At 65.4% G+C, this 9,909-nt stretch overlaps 1 protein-coding gene across 4 annotated transcripts; it reads right to left on the bottom strand.

Moving 5' to 3' along the window:
- Positions 1-184: 184 nt before the first annotated feature.
- Positions 185-6,385, bottom strand: MAPK11 (mitogen-activated protein kinase 11). 4 transcript variants are annotated; one of them, XM_037049003.1, is made up of 12 exons: positions 6,157-6,385; positions 3,815-3,944; positions 3,651-3,709; positions 3,471-3,582; positions 3,347-3,376; positions 3,192-3,239; positions 2,980-3,094; positions 2,590-2,664; positions 2,364-2,443; positions 1,952-2,030; positions 1,680-1,853; positions 185-1,404 (listed from the first exon to the last, which is right to left on the bottom strand). In XM_037049003.1, exons 1-12 carry the CDS (start codon positions 6,270-6,272, stop codon positions 1,325-1,327), a joined length of 1,098 nt encoding a protein of 365 aa, XP_036904898.1. In that variant the 5' UTR covers positions 6,273-6,385; the 3' UTR covers positions 185-1,324. The 4 variants fall into 4 exon arrangements, with proteins under 4 accessions (XP_036904898.1, XP_036904901.1, XP_036904905.1 ...); XM_037049006.1 differs by having other exon boundaries at positions 2,590-2,661; XM_037049010.1 differs by lacking the exon at positions 3,347-3,376.
- Between the last annotated feature and the right edge of the window lie 3,524 nt (positions 6,386-9,909).

The following is a 9,909-nucleotide window of genomic DNA, read 5'->3' as shown; positions in this document are numbered from 1 at the left end:
CCAGAGCCCCTTGGCCTGGGGGGAGTAGGGAGGGGGCTGAAAAATGGCCGCTTGTCTGACTGGGACCCAAGGGACCTAGCCCGAGACGGCGTCTGGTGCAGCCGGGCCCTCTGGGGGAGTGACGCACGGAGACCTAGCCGCCCCTCCAGGCAGCAGGGCAGCACCCAGAGCCTGGCACACGAGCTGAGTGAGAGGAAACCTCCTTTACTGAGACTCTGGTGCCCGCACTTGACAGTCTGACCACCCCGGGTCCAGTGAGGCCGGAGGTCACCGCCAGAGGCCACCACTGGACAGAGAAGACCCACACCTCCAACACCTCTGGAGCAGGGGCCTGTCCCAGAGGTCATGGGTCAGCTCCATCCTAGAAGGAGGCCGGACCAGGGCTCACCCCAGAGCAGAGCACCCCAGCTCTCAGCAACAGGGCCAGAGAGTGAATAGAGACTTCTTCATCAGCTCCCAGCCCAGGTCCAGGGCCCAAGTCCAAGTCCACCTCAGTGGGGGCCAGCCCCCCGAGCCTCCGCCTAGCCCCCATGCTCGCCAGCTCCCCGGCTGGCTGGCTCCATACCCTGGTGCTCGGGACCCCAAGGACAATGCCCTGGCTTTGGTTCCCACCTGAGCCCCTCACATGGGGCACAGCACTCGCCCCATGACATCAGACACTGGGGGAGGGGAGGCATGTAGCTACCCCAACTTGGGCCTCCTGCTGGCCACAGCCGCTGGCCCTTGGGCACCTTCACCTGCCTTGACATGTAAATGCCAGGAACACACAAGCCACACAACTCAGGGGAGCATGTGGCTCCAGGAGGAGTCCAATTTGACACTTTGTGGCTGTCGCCACCCTGCCCCCCCCCCAGGGAAGACCCTGTCCAGCTCTCAGGGCTTTGGGCCCCAGCATTTCTCAGGGTGGCACCCCCCCCAATTCCAGGCTGAGCAGCCTGGACCACGGACACTCCACCCTCTGAGTCTCCAGGGGGCCCTGGTCCCAGCGCACCAGCGCCCAGAGACAGCCCACTGGGAATGAGGTCTGCAGACAGACACACTGCCCAGGGGACCCCTAAGCATCCAGTGCTCCAGAGCAAGGTCCCAGGGAAGGCCCTGGCTGCTGGGAGGTGGGAGAGGGCCAAGGACACCCCGTCCATACTCCTCCGCCCATGGCGTGCACAAGGGCGCATGCTCATGCATTCATACGTGTGCACAGACTCCCACAGGGAGCAGCATGCAGACTAGGGGTCCCGGGACAGGGGTCAAGTCGTCGGGGGCGACCCCCAGGCAGCTGAGGCACTGGGCGGGCAGGCCCTGGCCCCTCCATGAGCTCCGGTGTGGCTCACTGCTCAACGTCCCGGCTGCCAGGCGGCTGAGGGGACTCCAGGGGCTTGAAGCTGAGGACTTCTTGGTAGGTGAGTTCTGGGGGATGAGGGGAAAGGTGAGCTCATCAGCACTGCCCATAGCTGCCCGGTGCCAGCCGCCCGCCCAGGCCCACCACCTTGTGAGGCTGCCCCAGAAGGCTGCCTCATGCTGCCCCCACCAACCCCATCTCCACCTGCCGCACCCTGGAGTGGGGGGCACGCTGCCCCCCTCCCAGACCACCCCGAGGATGAGCTGGGGCACTTCGTGCAGGACACGGGGCACCCGGCCTCCCTGGGAAGGCAGCCCTCAGGCCCCAGGGCTCCCCCGCCCACCCTTCCACTCCTCCACCGTGCGCTCCTTCGCCTCCATGCTTTCGTCGTAGGGCTCGGCCTCAGGCTCGTCATCCGGGTCATGGTACTGGCGGAAGTAGGCGTGGGCCAGGGCCTCGGCCGCACTGACCCTCTGGTCACTGTCCAGCACCAGCATCCTTCCCAAGAGGTCCACGGCTGCAGAACGGCCAAGAGAGCAGGGGGTCTGGCGGTCGGCTCCGCATCCAGGGCCAGACGTGGAGGGAGCTCAGCCCTGACTCAGGGTCTGCCCTCACCCAAGGGGTTGGCTCCGTGGAAGATGCTCCTGAGGTCCTTCTGGGGCATGGGGGGCAGCGACTGGATGTATGTCCGGGCCTGTGGGCACGAGGGGCCTTCAGGGGCTGCTCACTCCCTCCCTCCTCTGGCCTGATGCCAGGCAGGAGCTTGCCGAGAGAAGCCCAAGCCCCCACACTCATTCACTCTGACAGGCCGGGGCTGCCCCTCCAGGGCACTGCTGTGCGTGCTGGGATTTTGCCCTCACTGTCCCTCAGGCCAGGAAGTCTTCCCCATTCACCCCCGAAGGGTCGGGTACTGCCCGTTCCATGGTGGCCCATGCTCCCCACAAGGTGCCAGTCCCCACCACACTGCCCTTCCTCCAGAGTTTGGGGGCTGGGGCAGCTTGGCCACCAGAGGAAGCTGGTGACTCACATGTTCCGACGATATCTTGGCCAGAACCTCAGGGCTGGGTGTGCCCACCACCTCCATAATGCGCTTCAGCTGGTCGATGTCTGCCCGGTTCAGAAAATGCCCGCTGCCCAGGCGTGAACCCTTCTCAGGCCCCCAGCCCCCAGGCCTTGGGGCACTGCCCAGAACCCACTCTCTCGGGAAGAAAGGGGTCCTGGCCCAGCCCCGCTTCACCCCGGGCCAAGGATACAGTCACTTCCCGGGAAGAGGGCCTTTCCTTGAAGGAGCTCAGCCATGATGCAGCCCACAGACCAGATGTCCACTGCTGGGGGCGAATTCTCCATCAGTCTGCCCCTCCGAGTCCCTGCACAGGGACCTGGGGGGCTGTGTGGGCTTCACCAGCCAGGTGGGCCCTGTCGTACCTAGCTCCCCTCCCCCTCTAGATAAAACCCTGGGCAGAGGGAGGGGTTAGCCCAGGACCACCACGCTCTGCCCCTCTGAAGGTGGGTTTCAAAATGCTGGCTCCAGGCTGGGGGGTCCCACAAGATTGGAACCCCCACATCCTTGGCTTTGCTCCCCCGACTCCCGCCGGCCCCAGATGAGCTCTGCCTGCCCACCCCACAGCTCGGGGCGGCGTCACCTGTCTGGTTGTAGTGCATCCAGTTGAGCATGATCTCAGGGGCGCGGTACCAGCGTGTGGCCACGTAGCCAGTCATCTCCTCCTCCGCCTGGCGGGCCAGCCCGAAGTCCAGGATCTGGAGCCAGCATGGGGGGCGGGGGGCGGGGGGGGCGGGGTGAGCGGCCCCAGGAGCACCTCCTCCACGCCCTGCGCCCCCCACCCCCGGCACTCACCCTGAGCTCACAGTCTTCATTCACAGCCACGTTACTGGGCTTTAGGTCCTGCAGGGTCGAGGTCAGGCTCAGGCTCAGGGTTTGGATGGCGAGGGTGGGAGCACAGGAGGAGCACAGGCAGCCCAGTGGAGCTCGACCCTCACCCCTGCACCTACCCGGTGGATGATCCCAGCCGAGTGGATGTACTGCAGGGGGCAGATGGAGGTCAGGTCCCCGCCCCATCTGCCTTGTGGCCACCCGCCCAGCCGCCCACCAGCCCATTTGCCGGCCAGCCCCCACCTTCAGCCCACGCAGCAGCTGGTACACGAGGAACTGGACGTGCTCATCACTCAGCACCTGGCACTTCACGATGTTGTTCAGATCCGCGCCCATCAGGGTGGTCACCAGGTACCTGGGCAGGGGCAGCGTCAGGCCCCAGCCCTGTGGCCCCCTCCACACCCCTCGCCCAGGGCGGCTTACACTTCACTGAAGTCCTCTATGGAGGTGGCCGGGGTGAAGACATCCAGCAGCCCGATGACCTGGTGGGAAGGGTCAGGATGGCATCCGGCCCAGGCCCGCCCTTCTCGCCCCCCCCNCCCCCTCCCCCCCCCCCCCCCCCCCCCCCGAAAGGAGTCCCAGTTCACGTTCTCGTGCTTCAGGTGCTTGAGCAGCCGCAGCTCCCGGTAGGTCCTCCTTGCATGGACCAGCGACTGGAAGGGGCGCGACAGCTTCTTCACCGCCACCTTCTGGCGAAGCCGAGAGTCGTAAGCCGAGCTGCAAGGGAGCAGGTGAGGCAGTGGGGAGGCGGATGCACAGGCCCCAGGGCATCCTGGGGTGGCACCAGTGCTCCGCTGCTCCTCCTCCACGGGGATGGGCCCTTCCCACCACCCCGGCTCACCCACCACTCTGCTCCTACGGACCCCAGGAGCTGGTCCGCCATCCAGGTACTGCTCAGAGACCCCAGGGATGGGACTGCGACCGGCACCTCCTCTGAGCTTCCTCCGGTCCCGCTCCCTCCTCAAGAAGCAGATCACCTTCCAGCCCAGCCTTTCACCCAGGCCCTCCCAACACTCTGGGCCAGCCCGGCCCACCTGGGAGCCCCCTGGCAGGACCCGGATGTTTTGTCCTTCCCCCCACTGACTCTTGCCCTGGACCCAGAGCGAGGCCAGCGTGGAAATGACACACGGGGGAAACAGCAGGTGCTGTTCCCCACAGCACTCGGCCCCCCACCCCCATGGGCCATGGGTCCAGGAAGCTCCTCCAAAGCCTCTCTGGGTTCTCAAAACGTGGAGGAAAAGCTGGCCTCACTGCTTCTGACAGTGAGAAACCAGGCAATAGGAAATGTCCAGCAGGGGTGGTGCCTGCACCCACACACCTCCTCCTGCCCAGCCCCAATGCACCAAGTCCCGGCCCTCCACCCCCACAGCCACCTCCTCACAGGGGACTCAGCAGTCACTGGCACCATCTCAAAAGCAAACAGCCCAGTCGCCTCCTCCCCACTACCACCCCCAGTTCCACTGCACCTCCTGGCTCTGGGGTCTTGCCCCCCTAAGAGTGAGCTGCATCCGCACAGTGCCGGGAGCCGCTCCTGCAAGACCAGAGATGCTACTGGGCCCAGCTGGGAGTGGAGGAAAGCCAGGCTGGTGCCTGGGGTATACGTCCCCTTCCCCTCATCTATCACCTGCTGGGGAAGGTCCAAGTCACTCCCAGGAGGCCCTCAGGTGAGGCAGCTGATCCCTTTCCCTGCCTGTGTCTGTGCAACCTCGTGACAGCTCTGTCAGACGAATGTGGAAGGCTGGAAGGACCCGCCAGGGCCCGCCCTAGCTGAGTGCAATGGAGAGGGACCTGGGCTGCCCTCGGGAAGCTTGCACTCACGGGGAACTCCCCCAGGCCCTCATGCAGCTGCAGCAGGTGCCCCATCAGGCCTCCCAGAGCCGCTCACCCGTGCTCCCTGGCCCTCCCCTTGCCCTTGGCGTCAGAGATGGAGACAGGGGCCCGAGGCTGCTGGAGTGCCCGAAGGGGCCTGCCTGAGGCTCCCCGACCGCAGGGTCAGGTGTGCTCAAAGCCGCTGGGACTTCACACCCCTGCTCCAGGCTCCAGCTCCAAGTCTCAGGCAGGGCTCAGGGAAGCCCCATTCTTAATCCTCTGCACAGCCTGGGGAAGTGGTGTTTCTCCAAGGGCATCGGTGTCCCCACCCCCATGACCCCTGCAGTGGACAGTGGCCACCTGCCACTGGTCTTGGTGAGGAACCCACCAGGTGCTGCGGGAGGGGGACCTCTCTGAACACCCACACCTACTCTCAGCCTTGGGTCAGCATTCCAACTGAGCAGGGCTTCCTGCAACCACCTCACCATCAGCCCCTCTGGCTTCGGCACCCACCAGGGTGACAGGCCTCAGCCAACGGAAGGGCGGACCCTCCTTCCCGCCTCCAGACTCTGTCCTCCCTCCGAGCCCCAGGGCCTAACTGCAGGGCTGTGGCCAGAGCTCTCATGTTCAGAGCAAAATGGGGTGGGGTGCAGAACCCCCAGAGAACTGTAGGGGTCACAGCGGGCGTGTTTTCTTAGTCCCAAACCCCATCCAAGGTCCCAAGCAGAACGGGAGAGGCCTGAGGCCATCCTAGGGGGAGCAGTCTTGCCCTCAGTCTAGGCTTTTCTGCCTCAAACAAAAGTAGACCCACCCTACCGGGGAGCATCTCCCAGAGCCCGGGGCTGCCTGACCCTCGACCAGAGGCACTTCAGGGGCGCACTCAGACCTTCTGGCCCGGGAGACCCGCCCTTCCCCGCCCCCCCCCCTCCCCGCCGCTGTGACGCCGCAGGACTAGGACCTGGTGGGGGACACTCCGGAAAGGCCGGGCGGGAGGACGACCGGCGCGGCGTCTGGTAGGCAAGTTTCCTTCACGCTCCCCACCCCCCATTCATTCCACCGACCCGCCTGCCGCGCAGAACCCGGGGTTCCCGGCCCCCACCCCGCCCCACCCCGCCCCTACCAGACGGAGCCGTAGGCACCCGAGCCCACCGGGCGCAGCCCCCGCAGTCGCTGCGGCACCTCCCACACTGTCTTGTTCAGCTCCTGCCGGTAAAAGCCGGCGCGCGGGCCGGACATGTCCGCCGCGCCCCCCGCGGCGGCGGAGCGCGAGCCGGGCGCACGGAGGGCGGCGCACGGGGCGGGGCTGGCGAGGGGTTCCCGGAGACGAGGCGGCTTCCTGCCCCTCAGAGGCGCTGCCGAGCGGAAACCAGCCCGCCTCTCCCGTCTGGGTCCCGGGAGCACGGGCCCCGCGGGGGTGGGGGAGGCGGGGGTGGCCAGGACTCCACGCACCTCCCCAAATATCCGTCCACCTCCGGTCCCCCCGGGCGCCGCCGATCGCGGCCGCCGCCTCCACCTCTCCGCCCCGCACCCCGCCCCTACAGCGGCTCCCACGAAATCAAGATGCCAGGGTGCACCATCGCCAACGTGGAAAATGATACCTAATGCAACTAGGCACCGGCTCGGGAGGGCCACTCTGCGGTGGGCAGATGGCGCCACCGGTCCCGGGCCGCCGTTCGGGCCTCGGTGGGGCGCGGCCTCCCCGCTCTGATGGCGGCCCACCGGCGTCTCCCGGGGCTACCGTGACCGCCCGGCCAGGCCTGGAGACCTGCTCTGTCAGGACCAGGGACAGCGGCGGCGCCAGGGGGCCTTTGGGGTGTTGTGCCCACAAGAAACCTTCCCCACATGGGTCTTCCTCGGTGCCTGGCACCCTTCCTCCTTCTGCAACTGCCCTCCTCAGCTGTTACCTCCTCCAGGAAGCCCACCCGGACGTTCCTGGGTGCCCAGGAGCCCCTAATCAGCACCCGCCCTCCCCAGGGGCTGCGAGCTCCTCCTGCCCCGCGCTGTGCTCTCGCGGTTCAGCCCCCGCCAGCCTCTCTGCCTGGCGCTCTGGGCTCCTGCCCATACGTCCCGCTGCTCATTGGGGAGAGAAGCCTCCTGACCGCCGCCCTGGGCCAGCGGAGAGATCGAAACAAACTGAAGCCTGACCACTCAGGGCTGGCCTGCCCCCCTGCGCATCTGAACTGGCCCCACGATTTATGGAAATCACCTGATTTGTAAATCTCGATGAACGAATGAGAACAATATATGTCAAAGCAGTACCGGGCAAATGGGCACATCGGACAGAGTCCAGACCCCGGGACAGAGGGGACCCTGGGACCAAGTCCCAGCCGCGAAGGCCACTCTTGCATGACCTTGGCCCAGTCCGGAGCCGGGCCGCCACTCCCGCCCCGCTCCAGTTTTCCCTCTAGGAGCGGGGTCCCTGCCCCTCCGCCCGCTCTGGGTCTCCTCGAGAGCCGCGCCCTGGGGCGCCCTTCTCCGGCGGCTAAGGTTTTGTGCAGAGTTAATGAGGCTTCAGCTAAAGCCGGGGGAGGGGCGGGAGCCGGGCCCAGGCTGTGGGAACCGACCAGCCTTTGTCTGCACCCCAGGCGAGCTGGCGCGCGTTCCCGTGGCGACCGGCACCGCCCCTGAGCGGGTGTGGGGGCACTTCAGCGCTTTCCCTGGGGTTGGGGTCTGCCCAACCAAGGGAACCCCCCTTCCGGCCTCCCCTGGAATCCAGAGGGTGAGTGGCCAGAGGTGACCAGAGTCGAGGGGCCTCCCTATGGGGTCAGGGGTCCCCGGAAGCAGAGCTCCTCCTCTTGGCACAAACCTGCCCTGGACACACCCAGCCAGGCCTGTGGGCTGGCCTGGGGCAGACAGGTGCCCCCCTCTGCCATCGGGAAAGGACCAGGTTCTAACTGCATGGGAGTGACCACGGAGAGAATTTCCCAGGGGTTGGGGGCAGGGAGAAGCCCCCTGGAGAGGTGACAATGGACTGAGCTTTACTTAAAGAACTGTAAGGAGGGTGGGCACACAGTGACACACAGGCCACCAGGTGAAGGTGGCTTTGTCTAGGTGAGAGGAAAGAGCTCGGACTGGTAGGCTGTGTGGGGCGGGGCTGGGCAGCAGCCAGGTGTGGGGTGGGGCACAGGTGGAGGATGGGGGGCTGTGAGAAGAGCCTTCTCCCCAGGCCTGAGCCCTGGTCTGCCCCACCCCTCTGTTGGGATGCGTGTCAACCCTGAGGGTCGAGAACCCAGCCCTTCGGTCCATGTCCGCTGTCCCCCTCCACTGGTCCAGGTTGCCCCCTTCCCAGCCCCTCGCCAATCTGGGTGTCCTTCTCCCCGAGGCACAACTGAACTTCCTGAAAAAGTTCGGATCCAGCTGTGTCTGGGGAGGGGGGACTCACGCTCAGTAAGCAGTGGGGTGTGTCTGCAATACAGACAGAGCGGTCCAGGGGCTGCTGGCTGTCCCACCAAGGCCAGGGTCCTGCCCACTCAGGGCTGGCCTGCCCCCCCTGTGCATCTGAGTTGGCCCCATGGAAGGACGAGCTCCTGGATCCCGTCACACAACTTCCTCCAAGGGGGGAGCCTGCCCTCTGGACCTGCAGCCCTTCCCCTATCTCCAGGCTTCAGAGTAGAAGACATGTCTCGGGGAGCAGGGGGCAGAAGTGGCCTGTTGGGGTCCAGTCTGGAAGCCAGGCCTCCGTCCCCCCTTCAAGCTCAGGACTCCCAGACAGCCCCCCTTGCTCTGGCTTCCTGCCTCGCTGGGTGTCTGCGAAGGGGAGACCCAGTGTGGACCGCAGCACTGCCGTTGCAGGGGTCCCTGGGGGGACTTGTCTGCTGTTTGCCCAGTGCCTTTCCTTGTGGGGGACACCGCCCTTGTTCCAAGTGGCTTGACTGCAGCTGGGCAGCGGGGCTCCTGATCCAGGCCCCCCCGCCCCACACTCTCCAGCCGCAGGAACTTGCTCCAGGCAGAGGAGTCCCTGCCTGGAGCCACTTGCCTGAGGATAAACCAGCAGGTGTCCAGGAGAGCTTCCGACTGGAGAGCACCTGGGTCCACCCATTGCTGAAGCTGGACCTCCTCCTGTTGCAGAGCCATCAGTTCCCCTTTCTGCTTCACCGCTATTCTTTTTAATCCTCCCTCCCTGGAGGATGTTCATTGACTTCTTAGAGAGCAACATTCGTTTCTCCCAAAACTGCCCTGACCAGGGATGGAACCCACAACCCTGTGGCACATGGGATGACGCTCTGACTGAGTCACCAGCCACTGAGAGGTGGCTGGTTTGACTCCCAGTCAGGGAGGGCACATGCCTGGGTTATGGACCAGGTCGCCAGTTTGGGGCACAAGAGAGGCAACATCTGATCCATGTTTTTCTCTCCCTCCCTTCTTCTGTCTCTAAAAAGTAAATTATATCTTTAAAAAACAACCCCGATACACACTGATGGTATGTGCGAGCATGCACGTGTGTGCCTGGTGGCCACAGGGTGAGACGTCCCATGCCTCCTGCCCAACATGGGACCCGGGGGTTAGGACCAGACTCCCAGACAAGCCCCTACCTCCAGCACCAATAAGGTGGCCCCTATTCTCAGGTCCAGGGCCCTTGACCCCAACTGAGGTCCTGAGTCACCCTGGGGCAGTTCATGGGACAGAGAAGCCCACCCCAGTGGCCCCACAGCCTGAAGCAGGGGGACACAGGGCCCTGTGTCCTGGAGCCACTCCAGGCCCCGGTGGGTTCTGCACACAGCAGGAGCTTACTTAATGTGCACTGGGTGGAGCATGCCTGTGAGGCGTCCCCACCTCAGGGAGGAGGAAACAGGTCCCCAGGCTCAGGGGGTTTATTCAGAGACGCTGCCAACGTGGTCTGGCTCTTCACATCCGCCCCTGACGCCCAGGGCTG

Source organism: Sturnira hondurensis, unplaced genomic scaffold, assembly GCF_014824575.4.
Source record: "Sturnira hondurensis isolate 20B ecotype Veracruz unplaced genomic scaffold, ASM1482457v3 Scaffold0000780, whole genome shotgun sequence".
Taxonomy (NCBI): Eukaryota; Metazoa; Chordata; class Mammalia; order Chiroptera; family Phyllostomidae; genus Sturnira; species Sturnira hondurensis.
Note: the sequence above shows the minus strand (reverse complement) of the source record. Positions and strands in the feature narration are given on the sequence as shown.